The sequence below is a fragment of the Denticeps clupeoides genome, chromosome 10, assembly GCF_900700375.1.
Source record: "Denticeps clupeoides chromosome 10, fDenClu1.1, whole genome shotgun sequence".
NCBI classification, from domain to species: Eukaryota; Metazoa; Chordata; class Actinopteri; order Clupeiformes; family Denticipitidae; genus Denticeps; species Denticeps clupeoides.
Window position 1 is genome coordinate 15,143,468 of NC_041716.1, and position 26,654 is coordinate 15,170,121.

At 43.5% G+C, this 26,654-nt stretch overlaps 2 protein-coding genes across 2 annotated transcripts; both read left to right on the forward strand.

The window, feature by feature from the left end:
* Window positions 1–9,456: 9,456 nt before the first annotated feature.
* On the forward strand, window positions 9,457–11,529 carry LOC114798669 (neuropeptides B/W receptor type 2-like). The gene is made up of 2 exons (XM_028994553.1): window positions 9,457–9,636; window positions 10,194–11,529. Exons 1-2 carry the CDS (start codon window positions 9,495–9,497, stop codon window positions 11,234–11,236), a joined length of 1,185 nt encoding a protein of 394 aa, XP_028850386.1. The 5' UTR covers window positions 9,457–9,494; the 3' UTR covers window positions 11,237–11,529.
* Window positions 11,530–15,508: 3,979 nt separating this feature from the next.
* Window positions 15,509–26,349, forward strand: LOC114798077 (delta-type opioid receptor-like). The gene is made up of 4 exons (XM_028993460.1): window positions 15,509–15,609; window positions 15,674–15,863; window positions 23,669–24,024; window positions 24,967–26,349. Exons 2-4 carry the CDS (start codon window positions 15,685–15,687, stop codon window positions 25,575–25,577), a joined length of 1,146 nt encoding a protein of 381 aa, XP_028849293.1. The 5' UTR covers window positions 15,509–15,609; window positions 15,674–15,684; the 3' UTR covers window positions 25,578–26,349.
* Window positions 26,350–26,654: the final 305 nt, after the last annotated feature.

Sequence of the window (26,654 nt, forward strand, 5' to 3'; positions counted from 1 at the left end):
TGCCTGGTGAAAGAGTTAGTTGAAGGTCCTAGTGTCTCGTGAACACTGTGACATAACATATCACAGTTCAAAAAGAGCGGCAGGATTATTGCTGGCTGATTAACTATCAAAAGTGGATTTTGTTTCCTAAAATGTGTTTCTTGAAACATAAGAACTCATATACAACCATGCAATTTCTATACATTAAAGGTGTGGCTCAGCAGAGCAGGGCTAGTCAGGGCATTTTTGTCACAGTCCCCGGGGAAATCACATTTCATTACAACACGCAGGATTAAACAGCAGGTCAAACCCTGGAGTGCTGCTTTTTACAGCATGTTTACAGTCTTTAAAAATACCCACACATGTGATTACCCCCCGAATAATTCTCCGTATGGTCATAAACAGTGTGACGATGGCACACAACCTGTCTATTTATGAATGCTGGGCCATGAATGCATGACAGATTTCACTACATGCACTATTTATTTTATTAATAAAATAAAACAAATACATGGCATTGTTTTTATTTATGATATATGATCTTATAAAAATGAAAAGGCACAAACTGGCCCTCAGTCAACCTCTTCACACACCCAGATCCTACAGTCTGTTACCTTCCTTGGCTAACTTTACACTGCTGACCTTTGCCCTCTGTTCTGACACACCCCTAATCCAAAGGTCAAAGGCTGGGAAGCCAGTGTTCGGCACTACATCCCAATTAAAGCTGTGACCTCTCTCCAGCTTTATGGTTTTATAGAGGCTCACGCTGAGCTGCAGTTTGCAGGTTTGTAGACAGATGTTAAAAATCAAGAATGTAAAAAAAAAAAAAAAAACACACTTCTACTGACAGCAATTACAACTGTGGTGAGGAAACTCAAGATTGTTTATGTTACTTTCATCATGTTCTTATGCATAACAAAAAGAAGATGCATGTAAAGGATTGTGACACTAACAGTGATTTCAAACCCCATTGAATAGAATAGAAAAGTATATCAGACCATATCAGAATCAGTTCTATCTTTTGTATTATTTTTGTGTATACCCAATGTAAAACGTATGAGAAAAAGTATTAAAGAACAACATTGTAAAATATAAAAACGATGCATTAAATGAATAAATATGTAAATAAATAAATATGGTTTTCACTTCTCTTTCAATCACTGTGGTGCACCTCTGTGATTCAGCCAATTGGCTATTGCTTAGAGGAATATATGCAAATGAAATGCAAAAACGGTTATATAACAAGCCTAAAGAGGCTAAATTAATCAGGGGCATTCTTGATAAGAATAAATAACTCTTGCTCTGTTTTATGAATAAATTGTTCCTTGGGAAGATGTAACTGAAAGTCTGTGGTGCTCTATAACATCCATCTGATCTCCACAGAGTGTTTTTCTTGTCTGTTATTGAAGGTCACACGTGACAAATTTTCATGAAGAAAATAATCCAGCTCTGAAAATTAATAGCATTAGAGGACACAAAAAGAAACACAGACTGGTGTAAAAATGGACAGAATGCCATAGAAATAAGTTCTGCTGTGGCAGTAGGTTTGAATTCTGGCCTCAGTGCAGCTCAGCTTCCCCCTGCTGGACAGAGGAAGCATGGCACAGGTCACAGCAAATCCTCCCACTTTAACCAAATCACATGGTTGCAAATAGGAAGATCCAGTATACATTGATGTCAAATTAATTTAATTCACTTTTTCTGATTTATATATACAATATAGATTAGACGTTATGCTTTCTAAACATTACATGAAAATATTAGCAATGCTTAAATATTTTGTAGTTACATTTTGAATGAGCAGTGTAACTATAGAGTATACGTATATAAACATTTTTAATTTATTTGCAATCAATATATACAGTACAATATACACATGACTGCTACATGCCTACATGCAACACAAGTTATGGTGGGCCCAAGTTTCTGGCCTGTAGTGTATTAGAAGCATAAATAGCAAGAAAAAATATTGTTATATTAGACGTTTCTTTTTTAAATTTAATTTAATTTAACATATATAGCTGTGTGAGACCTAAAAGTTTTGCATCTGTGATTGGCATCCACATAAACTCTTAAATCATAATACTTTCTCATAAAAAAACTGAGCATGTGGGGGGAAAAGACAAAATCATCACGCCTCAAACAAACACCTCCCTTCATCACCATTCATTCATTCTGTAATGAAACAATCACCCTTTCAAAATAATTTATTTAGCTAAGAATCAGCATCCCTTGAACTTTTCATTCTGAATGCATGAGTCATTGTGTCACAATAGAGATATCAGGGATGGGTTTATGGATTTATGAAACTCTTACAGGGGAACAGAGTTTATTAAGATTATTCTCTTTCCTCCTGTTTAAACCAGGCTGGGCAACTGAGCTGTGGCATGAAACATTCATCATTAATAACATATTGTGCCCTTCTGAAGGGAGGCGCTGCAAGAGGCCGGCGACTGCTCACTTGTCGCCACGTTCATTAGGCAGAACATTGTGGAAAACCCATCACACTGATACTGGCTGCTAACCTGACAGGCCAGTGAATTCATTCCCTTATTTGGTTTATTTGGCGTCCAGCGTGAGTTTAATCTAAGCAGGCTCCACATCATGCACATGGCTCTGGTGTGAAAACTCTCGTGCAAGCAGCGATGTTTTTATGTGTTTTAACAGTGTGACTGTAATGTGAAAAACTTTGTTTTCTGCAAAGTGCTTCTGTGCTTGTGTGTGAAGGTGACATCTGATTACTGAGGGGTGTAGGACTGGTAGTGGATAGTGGAATTTGGAATAGTCAAAATGAGTTGATGGACGCACTGTTCTTTAATAGAACACAGTGAAATCACAGTAAAACCAGAAGCTGTACAACACTTGCTATTGGCCTTGTTTCCTGTAGACAGGCCTCGTTCGCATGTTGTCTAGTCTCCTGGATCACACTTCACTTTTTTGCTCTTCATGTTCTTAGAGGGGTGGTAGTAGCCTAGTGGATAACACTCTCGCCTATGAACCAGAAGACCCAGGTTCAAATCCCACCTACTACCATTGTGTCCCTGAGCAAGACACTTAACCCTGAGTGTCTCCAGGGGGGACTGTCCCTTGTAACTACTGATTGTAAGTCGCTCTGGATAAAGGCGTCTGATAAATGCCGTAAATGTAAAATGTAAATGTAGATATTTTTGCAACACAAAACATGCATCATTTCACATTCGACGGTTGATAAAAGGTGTGTAACCCTTCTGCAATACAGATCTTTTTACCACTAGTGTGTGTGTGTGTGTGTGTGGGGGGGGTTAAACTGGATTCTAAGTCAGCTTACCCCATAAACAATGTACCACAGGGTCCCCCGAGTCATGTGACCCAGGGAAACCCTGTCAGCGTGCTGCTGTCAGGTTGATGCTGTCCTGTGTTGTTTGTTTAAAAGTGCAGAGGCGTGTTTGCATTAGTGAGCAGCACTTTCGCCGACTGATTCAGTGCTGGAATGCAACGTACCCATCACTGCCAAAAAATCTATTTACTCCTCAGTACAAAGAGGGACTTCAATTTAACTTTGCTCTGTTTATCCAAATGTCGTTTTGTGACCCTTGATGTTGAAAAGACGAAATTTTGGCCAAGGTGATGAGTAAGAAAGTGCCATTAGTAGGATGTGGGGACCAATTCAGTGCACAGTTTGATGATCAGTCTAACATATTAAATGAATTGAAATATTCATATTGAAATAATCTCAGCACCATGCCAAGACAAACTGATCAGGAGGATTTTCTTCTTGAAGCATTCCACATGATTATGTAGATGCTGCACCAATAATCATTTTTCATAAAAACAGTCTGTCTATGGTTGTTGCAGAGTTAAATGTCAAATGACAGGATCCATGGATCTTTCTCCCAAAGTGACATGAAATGAATTCTGCCCTCATCTTCGCGTGAGGAGTAGAAGGTGACCTGGAGACCCGGAGATGTTTCTCAAGGCCACTTAAAGGCCGACTTGGCCAGACCTCCCATCGCCAGTGTAGAGTTCTTCACCGTAAAGGGCCTTCTGGGACAGTGTGCTTACGGCCGCTCGGCAGATGGGCCAGCTGTTGTGCCTCAGGTGATCCACTTGACGAAACGTTTTGGAAATTTGGAAAACAAAACGCGCTGCACGAGAGAGCCGGCGCTCGTTTTCACTTCAAACCCTCATTTAAATGAGCCGTGCTGGGGCAATTACAGCTTCCTTTGTGTGGGGGGTTCCTTTGTGTGCCAGCTTGTGGCAAATCACTGATATCAGACGTAATTTCATTTCCTGTCTCTGACTGAGCAAATGTACAATCCGGGGCATACTGGCTAGGGTTTTCATAAAAAAATTAAAAATAAAAAAATGGGCCTCCAATCGCAGACAGCTTCCACTCTCTCTCTCTCTCTCTCTTTTTCTCTCTCACACACACAAACACAACCTGCAGGAGATTTTTAAATGTCAAACACATTTACATTTGCAGCATCTATCAGACACCCTTATCTAGAGCAACTTACTCAGTGTTTACAGGGACAGTCACCCTGGAGACACTCAGAGTTAAGCGTCTTGCTCAGGGACACAAGTGGGGTTCGATCCTGTGTACTTTCGGTTCATGGGTTTTTGGTGCGTTACGCACTAAGCAGCCACCACCCCGCTCACCCCGCCATTTCTGTCATTTATGGTAAAGCAGCGTTGATCATCCAATGAAGATCAGATGGAAGTTATTTTTAATAAGTGTGTTTGTCATCTAATTTGTTTTACTGTGTGTTGATTCTGTGCACATGCTTTCATATGGTGTCCCACTGCCAAAAAATCACCTGCCAGTGGAGTAAGAAATGTTCGCTTGTTTTTGTAGGCAACGGTTCTAAAATTAGATCCGTTATCCTTCAAATTTAGTAAAGAAAGTAGCTTTAAAAAAACTTTTTTTGCAGTGCCGTTTTCTCCTGATCACTTTGAATTTTCTGTTCTTTTCATTGAATGCCTTCATTTCCCTAGAGGCATGACTACAGGCCTGTACGTGCGTGTTCTCCAGGTCAAACTGAATCACATCTTTTTTTTTGCCAAGATGACACATTTTATCCTTCACTTCACTGTTCTGCTCAAAGGAAAAACCGTGAGTAGAGACGTGTGTGTAACATCAGCTAGTAAAAACAGAATATTGTGTTTTTATTAGTTCATCTGTACAACTTTTATGTGTTTACAGGGAGACAATGCTCAATTGTTATTTTTTTTTACAGTCCTTGATCTTACACTATACATACAGAGAAGACTTCAGCTAGCTTTGTTAGATTCAGGGATGGGTTCTGGCTGGGCCTTTCCAAAAATCAAATTTTCTTCTGGTAAAGCCATTCTTTTGTTGAATGTATGCCAGGTTTCATTGTCATGTTAAAAGGTGAACTTCCTCTTAATCTGCAGCTTTCTAGCAAATGCCTGAAGGTTTTGGTCTGTAGTGTAAAATGGTGCATGCAGCTAAAGAAAAGCAACCCCAAAGCATGCTAGTGCACCCACCATCCTTCACTGTGGATATGTGGATATAGTGCTCTTTTGGTGATGTAAAGTGCTGTTTTTGTAGAAGTGTATGACTAGTGCTTCTTCTTTTTCTTCCTTTCGCTGCTCCCTGTAGGGGTTACCACACAATTGACTTTGGAAATTTTTCCTTGATGCTATTTACCCCGGCTTGGGACCGGCATCAAGAAATATACTGACACGTTCTGCCCCAGTGTCTACATTGGAATTGAGTAATAATCTTTATTAATTTTAGCAGTGCAGTGATTTTCCATCTTGCAATCCTAATCTGTAGCCCAGTCATTTGGAGAATATGGGAACCTGTTGTCACATGCGGTAAACAACCAAATGTTGTCTCCGTTTGGGGTCAGCACAGCAGATCGGCCAGTCTGGCTTCCCGCACAACGATTTGGCGAAAGTTTTATGCCGGATGCCCTTCCTGATGCAACCCTACCCATTTACCCGGGCTTGGGAAGGCCACCAAGGAATGCACTGTCCCATGTGTCCTTAGTGCCTGTGTTATGTGATAAACAACCAGTACTTGTCAGACATTTTAACGGGAATATGTACACTTTTTATATCCTCCATCTTACTCCTCCATCCTCCTGCACACTTCTGTTCCTTTTTTACTCTCACTTCAGCCTTTTATCATTCTTACAGCTCACATGCTGCCAAACGACTCATCAAATGTGATTAACCGCTCAACATCCTTTCATCTTGCCAAAAGCTGCTGCTCATGTACTTTCACACAAAACAGTTCCTCTTCCCGCAGTACGTTTGATCACATTCTGTTGTTTCAGCCCTACCAGGCTGAAATAGTCAAAAGAGAAATGTTACTCCATTATCTTCATCCATCAATTTGCACTATTTTTATTCTTATTAAAATAATTCTGTCGTAAATGTAATAATACAGCATAGATCACAGGTACATTACAATACACTCAGTGTAAGGCCATGGTTTCTGTGAACAGATATCTATTTAATTTCCCATTCTTTCATTCATTTGTATTTTAGTCTTCTCATTTCTGCACATCTTCATTTTAAAATGATGTCTGTTAAGAAACGTCCATTTCTGGTTCACAGTTACTGCTGCCAAAACGTCAGCCACAGCCACAGCCACAGCCACAGCCACAGCCGCAGCCACAGCCCATACTTCCTTTGTTTAACTTTTGCTGGACAAAGAACAATCGGCTTCTTTTTGGAACAGCAGAGACAGCAAGTGAGACTGGAGTGAGATCAAAGCTGCTTTTGGCAGCGTGAGATTAAAAAAACATTACATTTCCATATCTATTGTGAGTGTGCAATAACCACTGCACTGAATAATTGCCTCGCAAAATCTTATTTACTTCCGCAGTCTGACAAACATGGGCAAGTGGTGCCTGGATTATTCCGGGGCTAATTCACCAGCGGCACGTCACCATCTTTCACGGCAGATGATTGCCCAGCTAACCTGCAAGCACTGAAAAGGCCATTCGAGCATTGAGATTTCCGCTCCAGCCTTGTTCAGTTTGCATTTTGCATATGAATGTGGTATTAGACTCGTGCCCATTTACTTTTTTAGCAACTTCTGAGGCAATTACTGCAGTAGAAAATCCAAAACATCCTCATGGCAGGCTGAATATTTAGAACCACTTACCTTTACTTCGAAGACAGGATCAAGCCAGATATTAGCTGTAATATTGAAGATATTAAAGGTGTCTGGAACCAGCTACCAGGGGTACAGTTGTTCTGTTTGAATCCAGACATTTTCTAACATTTCATTGACGAAGACGCGGCTACTCATGAAAGCCGATGCATCCTCTGCCAAATCAAATCACACCTACATTTGCACAGTGCACGCGATGTATCAACTCAATAAAGGATTAATGCGTGAAGTAATGAAAAGAAATATCTATAGAATAATTTTTTTTGACAATGCAGTTTTAGCCGTTTCAGCTGCAAATGTTGTTTATCTCCACAATTTGCAAAGACTACTTTGAAGAACCAATTAGAACTTCTAGATGTCAAAGTGAAGGTGGATTTACGTCACACTGTGGGGTATTTGGGGTATTGAGAGGTACACATATAAGAGCAGCGCTTCAACCAGCTATTTCAACATGTTACAATGAGGCTATGAAGCATATAGGCTAATGTACAACATCACTCTAGACTCACAATCATAAATGATCAGAATGGTCCCCCCAGTCATGCTCTTGGCATGAGTCGATGGAATCTTCTTATAAAACCCTTAATTAGCCACTGGAGATCTACAGCTAATGAGGCAGGCTGAAATCAGCATGGCTGGAGTGAAAGACAAATCTGAAATGCTTTACATTGGAAACTCTGCTAGGCCTGCGCTCCATAACTCATATCCATCATACAGATTGCCTCATCTGCAGTTACACTTTTTCACAGCCCCGCAGGGCACAAAGTGCCGTGATGTGAATCGTTCTGCTTTATTGCCGGTCCATCCATCTCTCAGTCCAAAGTGGCGCGCTAAGTGCTTGTCCGTCAGCCTCCAGAACCACCCCGGCACGTTACCGCGCATCTATGTGAGCCGTCAGCCATGCAAGGTGATGTATGGTGGCGGCGCTAGCATACGGAACACACCTTGGTCTGCGCCCCGGCTCCTTTTTCAGTTGCACATTTGGCTTTTAACGCATCCACTCCATCATCAGTTGGACATGAACCGGTAAATTTACACCGTGCATTGAATATGTCCTGCATTTAATTTACAGTTTGAAAGCTTTCTTCAATCAAATGCCTTGCTGTCAAGGTCATGTCAGAAGTGTTGACTCCACGTCCAGATGCACACAACAATTGTGTACTGCCAACATAGTCAAAACGCGTTCAATATGTCACTACAATTCAGTAGTTTGTGGTCATTCAGTACTGGCTTAATTTCTGATAGAAAATAGCCTGATATTGATCAGACATTGTTGATGCTGGAAATGGCCGAATGGATAACGGATCATTAGAATTATTGAAATTATCGCAGTGCCGCTGAAAACAGTTGCACTGATTAAAGAAGAAACTGAACAGGCCGATTTCAGACCAGTTGGGTGTCTGGTGAGTCTTCAACATAACCTCATTTTTTTCTATCCAGAAGTGGAAGATTCTTACCAAATAAGTAAAATCAGAGAACACATCCGCTTGGTGCTGAAAATCTTCAGGTGAGCAATGAATAAAACTGGGGCACCTGGGGGAAATCTTAAAATCTATTGGTCATGTCATTATGACAAGTGAAGTGAAATATCATCGATTATCTTGTGGCAGTGCTACCTGCCAGTGGGTGGGATAGATTGAGCACAGAGTGAACGCTATATCTTTGATGTTGGCGTGATGGAAAATATAGCCAGTGTCAGGATATTAGCGGCCAAACTGTGATGGCTAGACAGCGGGGTAAGACTCTCCAACATTCTGGCCCTTAAGGGGTATATCTGGTCTGCAGTTCTCAGGATCTACCTCTGATGCAGGCTGGCCCACGTATTCTGGAGCAATAGAAGAGCTACTGGAGGCCAGAAAAAGCTAATGGTTGTTCTGGGAGGAGGAGCGAGTGAAAGCACACATGGACTGCCCACGACGGACACGGCACCAGGATGCGTTGTGGGAAGAAAGCCAGGAGGGCTCAATAATATTCCTGATGTCTGGTAGACTTATGGCCAGTGGTTACGGGCACTGTGGCCATGGCAGTGGTGGCCTAGCAGTTAAAGAAGCGGGCCCGTAATCAGAAGGTTCGAATCCCGACCCACCAAGGTGCCACTGAGGTTCCACTGAGCAAAGCACCGTCCCCACACACTGCCCCCCGGGCGCCTGTCATGGCTGCCCACTGCTCACCAAGGGTGATGGTTAAAAGCAAAGCAGAAGACATATTTCGTTGTGTCAAAGTGTGCTGTGTTGTGTATTACAATCACTTCACTTCACTTCTTGCTGTAGTGTTTACAGAGAAAGAGAAAGAGAGAAAGAGAGAGAAAGAGAGAGAAAGAGAGAGAGACCTGCTCACGACATGAACGACACGCTGGGAGTGTGGGAACACTTTCACGTTCACGACCATGACCGCAGAGCAACAACAGGCGCAGTTGAAGCAGCAGTTTGGCAGGACAGCAGCGTGGACGCGCGCGCGCGCGCGCACCCGCGTCGCGTCGAAGCTCACGCGCGGCTCGGACCCAGACAGACGGGGAGCGGCGCGCGCAGGTAGGACTAAACTCGTTTCATGTCTGATATCGGTCTTACTTAAACAGCACCGTGCTTTTTACTTTCATTTTAAAAAATGATTCTAGATAGTACTAGCTTGGCACTGGCATTTCGGGCATCAAATCTAAATGTTCAGATTTCGCGTTAATATGTCGCAATTCTGTGCGACAATGATGGAGAATTAGGATCGAAGTTCCGTTGATCGAAGTATTATAGACGTGAGGTGGGGTCATTCGTTGCTGAAACTGGGTTGATGCACGTTGAATGGCAATGATTAAAAAAAAAAGAACGGCAATATAACCCTGCACGGGGTGACCCCATATCAACAAAAGGACAAAATAGGGACACGAATATTTAATGTAGCTCCGTGTACAGTTCCACTTTTCTTTATTAACTTTATTAACACATCTTTCACTGCTGCAAAAACCGACATTTTGCATTGCACAGATTGCACAGGTCATCCTTAGGAATGGAGACACCGGACAGCGGTCTATAGGGTCATTCATGCGCGTTGACAGGTCAAAATAAGTGTTCTCCTCTCTGTTTCATTTGAGTAGGATTGCACGAGCAACCGAAAGGAGCAGCCATGGAAAACGCCTCCGAATCCGACCGGACGCGTTCCGAGTGCGACTTCTACGTGGATCATAAGGAGCGAGGAAACTGGAGCCAGCCCAACTGCACCGTACCCCCATGGCTGCTCTACCCCGACTTTTACGTCGCCCTGCCCATCATCTACTCAGTCATATGCGCGGTGGGGCTGACGGGCAACACGGCGGTCATATACGTCATCCTGAAAGCCCCCAAGATGATGACGGTGACCAACATATTCATCCTGAACCTGGCCATTGCCGACGACCTTTTCACCTTAGTGCTCCCCATCAACATAGCGGAGCACCTGTTAAACTGCTGGCCCTTCGGGGAGGCGCTGTGCAAGGTGATCCTCTCCATCGACCACTACAACATCTTCTCCAGCATTTATTTCCTGACGGTGATGAGTGTCGACCGGTACCTGGTGGTCCTGGCCACGGTGCGCTCCCGGCGCCTTCGCCACCGCACCTTCAGCTTCGCAAAAACCGTTAGCGTCTGTGTCTGGACACTGGTCACCGCCATCGTCCTGCCCTTCACCGTCTTCGCCGGAGTGTATGTCAACCCGGAGGACGTGGAGAGCAGGAAGAGCTGTGTGCTCAGCTTCCCCAGCCCGGAGAGCTTCTGGTTCAGGGCCAGCCGCATCTACACGCTGGTGCTCGGCTTCGTCATCCCCGTGTCCACCATATGCATCCTTTACAGCGTCATGCTCTACAAGCTGAGGAACATGCAGCTCAACTCCAACGCGAAGGCGCTGGACAAAGCCAAGAGGAAAGCCACGGTTTTGGTCTTCATTGTCCTGGCGGTGTGTCTGTTCTGCTGGACTCCGTTTCATCTGAGTACTATTGTGGCCCTGACTACAGACCTCCCCGCCACCCCACTGGTCATCGGGATCTCATACTTCATCACGTCTTTAAGTTACGCCAACTCCTGTCTCAACCCGTTCCTGTATGCGTTCATTGACGACAGTTTCCGGAAGGCTTTTAGGAAAATGTTGGAATGTGGCAATAGGTGAAGGTCACGTGGCTTCTGGAAGGAGATGCACGCCTTTGTGCTGAATGAGCTTCATATTCATTTCCTAATAATAACAACATAGAGAATAGAGAATGAATAGAGAATGTAGAATATCTAATTCCTGAAAATTGTTAGGTACCAATGTATATGATTATTTAAAAAAGAATCTCAAATGCTGGGTAAGAACCAAAGATGACCCCAAATTAATATTATCACAGCATTTATATTGTACATATTACTCATATAAAACTTTCAACATGTCCATCAATAAATATATGTACATACATTCATCATTTGCACTCTCCCAAAAATGTGATATTTGTGCTTGAAAACTCGTTTTTTTTGGTTGTAATCATTGTACTTTTCTCTGACTTTAGACTGTGGAGCGAGCGCCACCTAGTGGTCAATATGCATTAGCTGTTTAAATTATGCGTAATAATGAGTGCATTTTGTCAATTTTTATTATAATTCACTATGTCGAACGTTAAAACATTCTGGTTGACTAATTGGAATTGACAGCAGTGCAATATTAGTTTTAATATATGAACAAGAATCGCATAATGTACAAAATATTATTTATGGAATTTTGTTGTCAACACACTCTTGCTCACTGTTATTACCTCATGTAATGAAGCTTGGAATGGAACAGATTAGAACAAAAAACATTTTAATATGCATTTACTTCTATTATATATAAACAAGAATACCACACTACCATTCATTTCTTAGAACGTTTTTGATTGGAAACATTTGTTTGGTTCATTAAAAATATATAAAAAGGGTTGTTGCAAATGACTGGTTACTAGAAATGACTGCTAATGATGGAATATCTGCATACATTTGAAGAGGAACTTTATCATCAACAATAAGTCTTGGGTTCTAATGCTGTGTTTGTTAAATGTCACTTTAAAAGAATCATTCATTATTAGAATACCCATTTCACCTATTAAATACAACTGAAAGAAGCAATAAAACTGTCCATATTTACACTTGTTCAGTATCTACGTCACCAGCAGATGTGGGTTCTCCTACATCATTATTTCAAACTGTCAATGATTATAATTATTTATTCTATTCAAACCCATTTCATGTTTCTAAATGACCCATATTCCTTTCATCTCTAGTGTACACCACATCAAAAAGGTAGAATTTGGATCTATTGTACATTGTTCTGTTATTAATCTGGTGTACAGTAATATTTATTTTTGCCAGCAAGGGGAGAAAGATCATATTCAAATAAATGACCTTGGGTGAAAATGGTTTGAATCTACAAGATCCTTTGCTTAATGTGGTTTTATTACATTCGTTTTTAACCTTTAAAACCCACAACAGCGGTGCTGGTCCTTGTGTTGTGGCAATGAGTGTGACTAATTAAAATGAGTCTTAAAATTATTAACAAAAAAATAAATATGTGAGTGAACATGTACAACAACAAAAACAACATTTATTTAGTATATATCCCCAAATCTACAGGCCCTACAGTTGACACCCCCCACACATGAACCTTTCTGCACACAAGGAAAACCCTAAAAAAAACTAAAATTTTTGTCAGTGCAGGGTTGGTGAAAATTTGTCCCCAAAAAATGTGTCCAACAGGTGTAGTGGACGGAAAGACCATAGAGCAGAATACAGCATCTGTCCATGTTTGGAGGCACTGGGCTGAATCTATTGTTCCATTTGAAGATTCCTGACACTTTAGCCATTATGGTGTTGGTGGCTGTGGTGACCAAGGCTGGGACCAAGTGGCTATGGTAGATGCCTGTGTACATGTCTATGGACCTGTTATGGAATGCTTGGCTTAAAAGATATGTCTTCAGCCTGGACTTAAATATTGACACTGTATTCAAGTTCCAAACATTTGCAGGAAGGATGTTCCAAAGCAGGGGAGCTCTGTAGCAGAAACCTCATCCACCTGCTGGGAATTTGTTCATTCTTGGTACCAGTAAGAGTTTGGAGTCTTGTGAGCAGTAAGTTTCATGCAGGGCAGTAATCTGTTAACAAGTCACTCAGTCACAAGGAATTTAATTCCGCTAAATCTTATACAGAAAATATAAATACCACAAGTGTACATAAAGTGTGTGACAGTTCAGCTTTTTAGGAGGTTGAAGGCCAGGGGAATGAAACTGTTCCTGTGTCAGCTGGTCCTGGTCTGCGGGCTCTGTATCATCTGCCAGAGGATCTGTGATGACCTTTTCCTGGTTCTTGAGAGTCTGCTCCTGTGCTGTTGCTCAATACCAGACTGTGATGGAGGAGTTCAGTGACTGCAGTGTAGACCAGGATCAGCAGCTCCAGTGGAAGTCTGGACTTCCTCAGTTGTCTCAGGATCTACACCCTCTGTTGGGTCTTGAGGATGGAGGTTGGTCTCCCAATTCATGCCCTGGGAGATGGTGGTACCTAGGGACTTCAAGGTCTCCAAAGAAGACACTTGGCTGTCTGATACGGTGAGGGGAGAAGTGTGAGGGGAGAAGACGTCTCCTGACGTTCAGATCCACATTGTGCTGACTGCACCAGAATACCAGCAGCTCAACTTCCCTTCTGTATGCAGATTTGTCACCATTCTGAGTCCAATGACGGTGGTGTCATCTGCAAACTACAGGAAATTAACAGCTGAGTTCCTGGAGGTGCAGTCATTGGTGTAGAGGGAGAAGAGCAGAGGGGACAGGACACATCTTTGAGGAGAACCAGTCCTGAGGGACCGTGTTCCGGAAGTGATCACCCCCAGCATTATTTGCTGCTTCCTGTCTGTAGGAAGCTGGTGATCCACTGTCAGCTAGCAGGTGACATGTTGAGCTGTGAGTGCATAGAGGAGAGGGGATTAGATACAATGGTGCTAAAAGGATCCTGGCCTGAATCAGGAGGTCAAAATGAGTAGGTAAGGAAACCCAAATTCCCTCAGATAACCACGGGACGAGGTGGCTCTCTCGCTGAATGTTAATGATGAGGGACACATCTGGTCAACAACACACACACAGCCCAGAAACCCCTGGACAACTGACAGAGTCTTCGTTTACTTTCTCTCTCTCTCGCAGCATGAGTGAAGAAGTCCATGCCTTCTTCTCACAGTCGTTGTTGATTCTATTCCTGAAAGCCTTGTTTATAGAGTACAGGCCAAGCTTGGACGTGCCTTCTCAGTCAATGTGTTTTCTTTATTTTCATGACCATTTACATTGGTAGATTCCACAGTCACCGGACCTGAACCCAATCGAGATGGTTTGGGGTGAGCTGGACCGCAGAGTGAAGGCAAAGTGGCCAACAAGTGCTAAACACCTCTGGGAACTCCTTCAAGACTGTTGGAAAAGCATTTCAGGTGACGACCTCTTGAAGCTCATCTAGATAATGTCAAGAGTGTGCAAAGCAGTAATCAGAGCAAAGAAACTCGAATATAAAACATGTTTTCACTTATTTCACCTTTTTTTGTTAAGTACATAACTCCACATGTGTTCATTCATAGTTTTGATGCCTTCAGTGAGAATCTACCAACATAAGTGGTCATGAAAATAAAGAAAACACATTGAATGAGAAGGTGTGTACAAACTTTTGGCCTGTACTGTATATATTTTTTTGCTTGAAGTGAAGTAAAAGTGAAGTGACTGTCATTGTGAAACACTGCAGCACAGCACATAGTGACACAATGAAATGTGTCCTCTGCTTTTAACCAACACCCTTGGTGAGCAGTGGGCAGCCATGACGGACACCCGGGGAGCAGTCTGTGGGGACGGTGCTTTGCTCAGTGGCACCTCGGCATAACCTTCTGATAATGTGTCCGTTCCCTAAACTGCCCACTGGTGACCTTGGCCCTGCCTACCTGTGTGCATCTTTAAGGACTGGGTTTTTGAAAGAGGACGTTTTGGTGCTGCCCATTTCCCATCTTTTAATATTTACTACCCCTCACGTATCCCTCTCTCCGTCCCCACAGCACATTTATCAGGGAGGTTATAAACATCTCCTGCCCTGCAACAACCATAAATATACCCATCTTCAGCACACACAACACACCACAACACACTCTGCATCAGTCCAGCCAGGCTTTTTTTTTTAATAACGCCATGATGACAACGCGGTTTCAGTGACAGCGTTTCCGACCAATTCCCAGAGAGTGCACGGACGGCAGAGTTATTGCTCTGCCAGAGCCGATTGATTGCATGCAAACACACAACCAAGGCAGCAGCAGCAGCAGCAGCACTCATCGTCCAACACGACGGGCGGCAGGGGAGGCTCCTATTGGCCAGTCTCGACATGACGCTGGAACTTTCCAGATAAATGAAATCCTGCCTCTGAACACAGTGCACAGGCGTGGGGCTGGAGTGGTTCAATTCACTTCTTTTCTTTCTTCTTCAGGATCGAACTCAGATCTGGGATCAGTGGGGACCGACGGTAAGCAGGTTTTCACCGTCCTGGCCAAGGCGACGAATGACCCGGTTAAAACGATTCTTTACAGGCCTGCGACAGATGGAGCTGCTCGGTGACCCTTTTTACGACCTGAGCTTTTTCCACGCCAACCTGAGCGGGTCCGGCGACCTGGACGGGTTCCTGCCTGTGGGAGTGAAGGTCGCCATCGCCGTGGTGTACATGGTGGTGTGCGTGGTGGGCCTCATCGGCAACATGCTGGTCATTTTTGTCGTCATCAGGTGAGAGTCCTTTATTTAAAAAAACTAAATTAAGGGACATGGAGGTGCAATTATATAAAAAATACAAAAAGCAGTTGGGTTCAGTAAACCAGAAACAAAGTCTGATTTTTAGGGCTGAAAGAACTTGCATGACCTTCGTAAGCTGCTGTGCTGGCAGACGAGCTAGTTTGACCGACTTCAGGTTCCTTTTGGTTTTGTCGGCCCAGCTAAAACCAGCTTTGTGCACCATAAGTTGCGTTTTCCTGGCGGCCACCATTGTGCAGGTGTGTAGAGGTGCACCGGTGCTGTTCTTCCACCCTGCTAAGGCATGCAAGACAAAGTCGAGGTGAGAAGAGAAAGAACGAAAGGATGTGATAAATGCTGGCTTCGGTCATGGCCATTTCTCTTTTAACCAGGGCCGTAGTAGCCTAGTGGGTAACACACATGCCTATGAACCAGAAGACCCAGGTTCAAATCCCACCTACTACCATTGTGTCCCTGACCAAGACACTTAACCCTAAGTGTTCCCATGGGGGGACTGTCCCTGTAACTACTGATTTTAAGTCGCTCTGGATAAGGGCGTCTGGTAAATGCTGCAAATGTAAACCAGTTGTGTATTTGTGATGATCCACAATCCCACTATTTGCACTATTTCTCCTTTTTGGGGAGGGGCGTGGACGGACTGAAATTATTTTCTGTGATTTTGTCTGCTGTTTCTCTTGAGCTGAATTGAAGTTCCTACAAACCGGTGAAACAACAGCTTGAGGTGCGCAACAGGAATGTCAGCTGACTCTCAAATGTCCCGGAGGCGGCATTGTCCATTTCCTTATCCCCCCAGTATAATAGAACACCCTCAGGCCTCAAACTGCAGAGCTGAATGGCGAAAGGCGAGAAGACAGGAGACACAACGGTGGCTGGATGATGCCGAATGATTCAGGGCAGCCACTATGTGTCCGGTTAGACCTGTTATGACCATGAAAATGGACACGGCTGGTCCTGTTACTTCCATCCCAACACAAGGATCAAGTGTAGCACAGCTGCTCACCTCACTGGGGGCAGTGGTGGTCTAGTGGTTAAGGAAGCGGCCCCGTAATCAGAAGGTTGCTGGTTCGAATCCCGATCTGCCAAGGTACCACTGAGGTGCCACTGAGCAAAAGCACCGTCCCCACACACTGCTCCCCGGGCGCCTGTCATGGCTGCCCACTGCTCACTCAGGGTGATGGGTTAAATGCAGAGGACAAATTTCACTGTGTGCACTGTGTGCTGTGCTGCTGTGTATCATGTGTGACAATCACTTCACTTTCACTTTCACTTCACTGTATGAAATCAGAGTTTCAGATTTGAAAGGACGCTTCTGCCTTCTGGTCAGACAGCTCAGCTTGCCCACACAGCACCAAAGAAGCATCAAGCTGTAGATTTGCATTTCAAATCGATGCCAGGAAATGGTAAATCGTGAATTTTCACACTCGCTGATTGTTTTTTCATCCCCAACAGCATTTACAATGTGAAGTGAAGGGAACAAGGGCTGTACTACATTATCCCGTCCATGATAAATATCTTTTTTTTTTGCACGATTAGAATTGAGAAAGTTCTAATCGAAAGTTCTAATTAGAGCTGAGAAAGTTCTAATCGTGCAATGCACGATTAGAACTGAGAAAGGTGGTGAGAAGAACAATGGCACAACACTATTATATCCCAAGGTTGCACCAGAAGTGCAATCAGGCTATGAGGGTGCGTGAGGAGGAGAGTTTAGCCGCTTGAGCAATGCTGTAACTCGCCAATACTTACAAGTTATTTAGGTCATTTTAATATTCAACTAAAGTGTTAAGCATATTTATCATACTTTTACTACCCAGGCTTCTTTTCGTATTGTTGAATGGACACTAGTATCAGTAATTACATTGATTGTTTAAGCATGTTTGAATTAATCCTTTTAAACTGAGGAAAAATTGATTTAAGTTTCAAGCCAGCGTGTACTATATGGGCTAGGACTGGATATGTAAGATTTTCCATATTGACCCAGGAGCAACAAAACTGTGTCAGTGCGGCGATGGTCACTGCAGTAATTAACAAATTAAATGCTTTTTCTTATGTAGGTGGTGACCACATATGTATGTAATAGATTATGTAGATTTTTATGTGTAATAGTATGTAGATTTTTCTCATTAATGTTCTTCAACAAAAGGAAGTGCTTAATTAACTGGCAACATATATGCAATCTGTTAATAAATCCAATCTCCAATTTCCCACCCTCACTCACTTTTTTTCTTCATACTAAGTGTCCTTACACCTGGACACAATTTGCTTCAGTGGGAAATCGATGTATCTCCTTCAGGGATGTAATCACACTTTCTACTTTAGTCTGCCGGCTGTTTTTTTTTTTTTTTTGTGGTCTTACAAGTGGCCCGTGGCCCACGGCAGCACATCAATAAGCCTTTCCACTTGGCCATCCCTCAAATCACCACCTCCAGCAGTTCTCAGACAACACCGTAAGGCAGGCATTACATCCGAAAAATTGGTTTCATTACAGAAAGGTCGACAGAGCACATCGCAAGTTTAGATCATTTTTTGTTGTTGTTGTTCACCAACCAGCCCCGCTGTGATACAAGGTTTTCTCATTAGCGGTTGAATTTGTCATTTAGAGACTGAGACGTTGAAACTAAGCAGGGGTTTAGAACTGATTTCAAAGTGTTCCAAGCTCAAAATGTCAGTGCAAAGTGAACATTAGACTAGCTGTCATTTCTGTACGTCCTTAACTCATTGCTGTGAATTATATGCATGAATGCTTAGACAAGGAATGGAAAAGTTAATTTGGTATTTTTGTGTCTGTATAAAGGACAATGTGTACACCCAAGTATTAAATCCTGTTGCTCAGCATTTATTTGGCATTTGCTATGCAATCATGCAAATCCGCGATGAGAGGGGAAGAGGTGCTGGATCTCATTTACATAAACATTGCCAGCACATACCGGGCGGAGCCCCACCTCCATCTCGGCCAATCAGAACACATCACTGTTATGCTAATAACAGCATACAGACCGCTCGTCAGACACACAAAACAGGTTCTGAAGCAAGCAGGAGCCATTTCTGTTCTTCAAGGCAGTTTTGAATGCACTGACTGGCAAATGTTTAAGGAGGCTGTGACCAACGACGACAAGACCATCAACTTGGAGGAGTACACGACATCAGTGAGCAGCTACATCAGCATCAGCACCGATGACGTTACAGTCTTCCAAGTCCATCACTTCACGTCTCAACCAGAAGCTATGGATGACTGCAGAGCTGCTCGAAGCTCGAGAATCAGGAAGGGTGATTAAGTGGCCCCATGATCAGCAAGGGCCAAACTGTCTCAAGCCATTAGAGCAGCAAAGGGCAGAAAGTCCACAGCCACTTCCATGTGGTAGGGCATCCAGGCTGTCACAAACTACAGGACCAAAAACCTCTGCTTGTGACAGTGGCGCTTCCCTACCACATGCTCTGAATGACGTTTATGCACAGTTTGACACTGTGAAATCCATCCCTCCTTCCAGTGATCAGGTGCTGTTTCTAACCATGGCGGGTGTAAGGAAAACTCTTTGTAGAGTTAACTCATGAAATGCTGCTGGACCAGACAGCATCCCTGGAAAAGAACTCAGGAAATATGCTGGCATATGTTCTCCTCAACATCTTTACTTTACTTTACTTGGCAGACACGTTTATCCAAGACACCAGCAATTTGGTTTCTCTAGATTTTGAGTTATAACACTAAGAGACCTGATAAGGCCTAAGTTGTCAGGAATAGAACATGCTAGGAAATTGTTAATTTTGTGTGTGTGTGTTACGTGTTAGACTAGTTTGAAATACGTTTTAAACAAGTGGGTTTTCAACTGTTTCTTAAAGGTGGTAGTAGTCTCGGCTAGTCGAATGAACATCTTTAACATCTCATTGAGCACAACCGTTCCAACGTGTTCAAAGCCACAAGCAGCACAAAAGGTCTCGTGAAAGTGTTGCGTCTCAATGACTACTGCACTTACACACTTCATGATGAAGTGCTTCAAGAGGCTGGTCATGAGACATATGAAGACCCTGCTGCCCTCAACCCTGGACCCACAGCAAATCATCTGAACCGCTCCACATATGATGCCATCACCACCATCCTGCATCTGACCCTCACCCACCTGGACAATAAGATTCAAGAGAGTTTTATTGTCAGTACAACAGTATACAACAACTGATTCACACAATCCCCCCATAGTTGGGTCACAAAATATATATCTAAATATTACACATGAAAAATTGCACTGAAATTAAACGAAAACCTAAATATCTATACAGACTATAAAAACTATAAAACTTTCTTAACACTGAACAAGGACAACAACATATAAGTGCAGTGGACTGGTTCAAATACATAGGGTATTTCAAACACAAGACAGGACAAACGTGCAGAATGTCAATGTGCAAATGAGCAGGTCTAGAGTGTAATGTCAAAAGCTGGAAGTGCATTGTTGTTGAGCTTAACGGTGATGGCAGTGCGTTGAATTGCGTTGAGCTCTGACTGCTTGTGTGAAGTTACACTTCTGATGCCAGACGGTAGGAGGGAGAACAGGGCACGTGAGGGGTGGTGAGTGTCATTCACAATTTAGTGTCATTCACACCTCAGCGTATGAGGTGTTTCTCATAGAGCTTGGAGATGGGCGGGAGTGCAACCTGGATGATGCACTCTGCTGTCTTCACTTTCCGCTGCAGGGCCTGCAGTTCCTGTGCCAGACAGTGATGTAGCAGCAGAGAACGCTCTCAATGGTCCCTCGGTACAATGAATTCAGGATGTTAGGTGGGAGGTTGACCTTTTTTCTGCTTTCGGAGGAAGTGTAGTCGTGCTGGGCTGTCTTGGTGGTGGAGGTGGTGTTGAGACTCCAGGTGTCTGTCATGTGCACACCCATCGATGTGCTGTGGGGAAGGGACAGTCAGATCCTTCCTGAAGTTGACAACCGTCTCTTTGGTCTTGCTGATATTGAGTGTCTGTCACAGCACCGGACGAGAAGAAAGTGCATGAGAAGAAAGAGCGAATGTTTGGAAGGACGAATTACCCAATTGTGGTATGATGCAAAGAGGTTGGTGAATACTCTCCATTTCATCTGGGGGTGTGAGACAGCCTGCGCTGCAACTACTACGGATGTTGGCGCTCCCGGAATTAAGCAGAGGGGAAACAAGGACAGAACGGGAAACACAGTGAGCTTATTCCCAGCAGGTCCAACTTCCTTACCAGCTTCTGACGGATGACCGTATTGAATGCTGAACTGAAATCAATAAACATTCTGGCATAAGTGTCTCTGTTGTTAATGTGGGAGAGGGTTGTGTGAAGGGCAGACGAAGTTCCATTGTCGGTGGAGCAGTTTGGTCGATAAGCAAACTGAAGTGAGTTCAGATTCACATACGCAAGAATGCCGTCAATAGACTTCAGTTCAGCACTCAACACCATCATTCCTCAGCACCTGATCGAGAAGCTGAGCCTGCTGGGCCTGAAGACCTCCCTTTGGACTTCGTGATTGAGAGACCTCAGTCTATCCCGATCAGGAATAGCATCTCCAGCACCACCACACTGAGCACTGGAGCTCCTCAGGGCTGTGTGCTCAGTCCAAGGCTGTTTACCTTGCTGACCCACAACTGTCCAGCAATGCACAGCTGTCATGTGCACAGTGTGCACAGTGTCAACTAAAGAGATGATTGTTGACCTCTGAAGAGAAATGAGGGAACACTCTCCACTGAACATTGATTGATCTTCTGTGGAGATGGTCAAGAACACAAAGATGTTCAACTAGAGGAGAACCTATCGTGGGCTCTCAACACCAGCTGAACAGTGAAGAAAGCATAGCAGCATATTTACTTCCTGAGGAGGCTGAGGAAAGCCCATCTCCCACCACCTTCTTTAGATGGACTATTGAGAGCGTTCTAACCAGCTACATCACTGTCTGGTTTGGGAAATGCTCCACATCAGATGGCAAGACCCTACAGCAAATAGTGAGGACAGCTGAGAAGATCATCTCTTCCCCCCCCACAACAGACATTTACCACATCCGCTGCATCCAGAAAGCCACCAGCATTGTGAAGGACTTCACACACCCCTCACACCTCTTCACCCTCTAATCATCTGGAAAAGGCCCATGGACTATACCACTGCCAGACCATGCAATAGCTTCTTACCACATGCCATCAGACAACTGAACACACAGGAACTTTACTCTTTGAACTGATACACACTCTACCTCCCATGTTCAGAACATATCCCTTGTACATTTATGTTACAGCAGTATTTGCTCAATTTACTAGGCACCGTCATTACTCATTTCCCTGGTTTTTAGCGCTGTCTGTCTTCTTGGCTACATGTTTTGTTGGATGTTCCTGTTGTTACTTGTTGTAACTTGTTACTGTCTGTGTCCCATGTTTTTTAGCCCAGTTTGTCAATGTCGAACACCAGCACTTTATGTCAGTATGTTATTTTGTCTAAATGTTACATCTAGCACTGGGTGCCAGAGAAACGTTTCGTTTCACTGTGTACTGTCTAAACTGTATGTAGCTGGAATTACAGCAAAATTTCAACTTGAACTAAACAGTCACTTACATCACAGGGAATGACATCCAGCAGAATACATGAGCCTGGCTCCACATATGAATGCTGGGAACACAAAAGAGATGTTGGTGGGAAATCAGAAAGTCAAGGAGCTTGCCATAATCAGTGGAGGAAGCCATATAGGTATCATATCTCCAAAATCTGGACATCAAGCTGGTTCAGACTGTACAAGAAGGGCTTGAGCAGGCTGTCCTGTGTTGTCCGGTCCAATAGAAATTGCAGTAGATTTTTTTTTTCAATTAAACTGGCTTGACTTACTTATTTTGAGGATCTTATGGGCCACATAAATGTTTTTGCCAGAATTACAGAATTAAATGAAATTACAAGAAAAAATAGAGTTGAATGTGTATAAAGTTTTATTTGAGTTGAAAAATAAGATATTGTCATGGCCAACATACCACCTCCAGCCCACCAGAGGGAGCAAGATCAGCTGTAGAGACAACGACCCGGAAGTGGAAGTGAGAGCGGGCAGTGCCAAGTATAAAAGTCAAGTGGCCAGGGGGGACGATGCCCACTCTTTGTTGAATTTACTTCCTAGAGACGCTAACCTTCTTTACAAATACCTGATTGGTTCTACCTTTTTTCTACCTACCGATACTCTATGTTACCCCACCTTCCTGCCACCCAAGACGGCATCCAACCCACGCTCCCGAACCATCCTCAAGCCTTCCTGTTCCCCTCTGTCCCAGTCCACCCCAGTCTCATCCCCTCGCCTTCTTCAGCGCTGCTCCCCACAGAGCCAGAGCTCCCTCCCCGCCACGCGCCCACTGCTGTGGCGCTCCCACTGCTCCACTCCCGTTCCCCTTCACCGGCCAAGCGCCTCCGGTCATCCCCCCCAGCTCTTCCAGTGTCCATTACCCATACGACAACTTGTCCCCCCGCACCAAGCATGTCTGCAAGTGCGTCCCAAACGTTGACAGATATGTTATCTGTTTGGTTGTTATTTATATCTGCTTTTTTACTGTACATTTTAATTCAAGGAGTTACTTTTATTCCATGGTGCCGTGACTGGGATGCAGGTGAGGACCCAAGTAAAAATGAAAATTTCTGATTATTAACATAAGGCAATCAAAGAACAAAACAAAAGGGACTGTGATGCACAAGTGATGCACAATACATCAAGCCAGTCATCTACAGTTGGTCCCAAAAAATCAGGGGTTGCTGGGAATATGCACTATAAATGTAACAAGTCATATAACGCATTGTCCTGTTACAGGTACACCAAAATGAAGACAGCGACCTACATTTATATCTTCAACTTGGCCCTGGCTGACTCGCTGGTGTTGGCCACACTTCCCTTCCAGGGTACTGACGTGCTTCTGGGTTTCTGGCCATTTGGCCTGAGCCTCTGCAAACTTGTCATCTCTATTGACTACTACAACATGTTCTCCAGCATCTTCACCCTCACAGTGATGAGTATGGACCGCTACATCGCCGTGTGTCACCCAGTGCGCTCCTTGGCTGTACGCGTCCCGTCCAAGGCCAAGGTTGTCAACATTGGCGTGTGGGTGCTGGCCTCTGCCATTGGCCTGCCCGTCATGTTGATGGGTCAGATGGAGGTGGAGCAGAATGGTAGTCAACCCACTTCACAATGTTACTGTTCCCCATCTCATCCAACACTCCATCCCAGAGTGCTTAGAGGATCAGGAGGTTCATGGTTTTGTAATGGCAATTCCATCACACATCCATCCATTACTTCTACATTCACTTTCTCTTGCCCTCATTCAGTGTGAGATTTTTTAGCTCTATAAGAGCTATAATAGTTCTATATCCAGTATATATAATAGATCTACATGTGGTATATTTTGATTAAGTATAGCATTTATAGGATAAACAAATAAAAAAAGCTCTGTGTGCTAGTAATTTGTATCTTAACTACTCAGCCAATTCTTTTTAGTTTGAATGGTATTATTTCTGGCTCTCAGATGAGCTGTAATTCGCAAACCCCCTCCTGTCTATAATGCGAGGCCCAGTTGCCATTCCTACTCCATTTGCTTTCATTGTTCAAGAGGGTCATAATCATCAGTGTGTAAAACCGGAAATTCTGACAGACAAACTGCTTTAGTGTTATTTCTCAATCCTACCTGTTCTTGACAGGCAATATTTCTTGAAACATCAAATACAAATCCACTCTACCAATACTGAGCACAAGGTCTTGACTGCGCCCTTCCTCCTGTGACCGTCAACAGTCATTTCACAATCAAACATGCTGACAAATTTTCAGAGCGCATTTATTCAATAATTATAATTGGCGAAACGTCCCCAAGGCACTAGATCTAATATATGCATTTTATGCATGCACACTGCTTCCACTCTCATTACCTTTGTGGAGACTTTACACCCCATCCATATTCCAGTTTGGCTAAAATTTTTTTTTCCATTCTTATTATTACAAATAATACACAAGCCAACCATTCCCTTCAAGCAACACTACATCTGTGCAATTGAAACGATATTTTATGATGTTTTTGAGTGCATGATAATAACCTAATTGCTTCTGCCTGTCCCTACCAGGTATTGAGTGCATGGTTGTCCTGCCCCATCCTCAGAATTACTGGGAGCCCATATTTGGGACCTGTGTGTTCCTGTTCTCTTTTGCCGTCCCCGTATCTGTCATCAGCGGCTGCTACAGCTTAATGATCCGGCGCTTGCGCAGCGTGAGGTTGCTGTCTGGCTCTCGGGAGAGGGACCAAAACCTGCGTAGGATCACACACATGGTGCTGGTCATAGTCTTGGCATTTGTCATCTGCTGGGCACCTGTACAGGTGCTGGCTTTGATTCAGTCGCTAGGTCACATGGACCTGGGTGGCAACCAGGCCGGCTTGGTGGCAATGCACTTTTGCATTGCGCTGGGCTATGCAAACAGCTGCCTCAACCCGATCCTCTATGCTTTCCTGGACGAGAACTTCAAACGCTGTTTCGGGGAGTTCTGCCTACCAGGGGACCTCAGGTTTGATGCAAAAACACCACAGAGGCGGCTGACTAAGAGACAGACTGGGTGCGGCGGGGATGAGGATGGTGTTGCCCAGTGCCAGCAAGGAGTAACAATTGCCATGTCTAGCTTGAGAAACAGTACAATTGGCAATGCACGTAAGCATAACAATCGAGTTGAGGGAGAGACTTAATCAGAAAAAGGGGCTTGAATTCAGCAGTGGAGCAAAATCAGTGGAAGGACTGCTTGCTAGTTATCTGGATGTTGGCGAGGTGCCATTAGCCATTAATGTTCTAGCATCATTATTTCTCGCACTTATTTAATTACTTTGATTATCAGAAATTCCTTATTCTGCATAATACAGACCAGTCCAGCTATTACAGCATCACATGGATACATGGCATCAATGTAAAAGAAGGCCACACATCTTTATTATTAAAGACACAGTTTATATCCAGCTGGTAAAGGCTAAAGACCATCAAACACTACAAAATTGTATTGTAGTTAATGTAAGTTATTGTTAATGTACCAATTACATACTCTGCATAGGCAAATAAGCAAAGACTTATTAAATAATGATGTATGTTGTAAACGTGTTGTAAACAGGCAATTTAATTTAGCTGATATTTTGTGTTAAGCATCAAGAGGACATGGGACCTTTCAGCTGAAGCCTTGACAATGCCTGTGAAGTCAGATGGGAACTCTTTTAATCTGTGGCAGTAAGAGGGACTAAGAAGCATTCAAGTGGCATTTATCTTGCCAACACACAAGGAGATCTGAGGAGTCCAATCACAGAGGAAAACAAGTGGCTACTGATGCTTGTGCAGTAACATGCTGTCGGATTTAAAGGGATATCAGCCCCATCTGCTCCTGTACTGTTTGTCACTCAATAACCAATAAAACTGACAACATTTCTAAGATGGTACTACGTACAACGTAAAACCTCGGAAATTATATATGCTTAAGTCCACACACACAAGAAATGATTCTGCTGTAAACAGATACAAAAATGCTGTGAAATTGGTGAAGTGAATGTGATGAAATGAGATCTTGCATATTAAACTAGTGAGACAAAAGTTTACTTGGCTGCATTTTCAGGTTTTCCCCATTTCCCTTACACATCAATCATCAGGATTCATGGGTTCAGAATATAGATTCATATTTTTACGTTACTGCCACCTAGTGTTTGGTTCAGCTATTAAAACAATCAAACAACAGTCAAACATAAACTGCAATGCTCAACACTTTATTCTCCCATGTACGCATACAT

Excerpts from the sequence above, each read along its gene's own strand:
- LOC114798669 (XM_028994553.1), top strand. The coding sequence starts at position 9,495 with ATGACCGCAGAGCAACAACAGGCGCAGTTGAAGCAGCAGTTTGGCAGG. Across the intron at positions 9,637-10,193 it reads ACGGGGAGCGGCGCGCGCAG|GATTGCACGAGCAACCGAAA; the intron begins GTAGGACTAAAC and ends TCATTTGAGTAG.
- LOC114798077 (XM_028993460.1), top strand. The coding sequence starts at position 15,685 with ATGGAGCTGCTCGGTGACCCTTTTTACGACCTGAGCTTTTTCCACGCC. Across the intron at positions 15,864-23,668 it reads GTCATTTTTGTCGTCATCAG|GTACACCAAAATGAAGACAG; the intron begins GTGAGAGTCCTT and ends GTCCTGTTACAG. Across the intron at positions 24,025-24,966 it reads GATGGAGGTGGAGCAGAATG|GTATTGAGTGCATGGTTGTC; the intron begins GTAGTCAACCCA and ends TGTCCCTACCAG.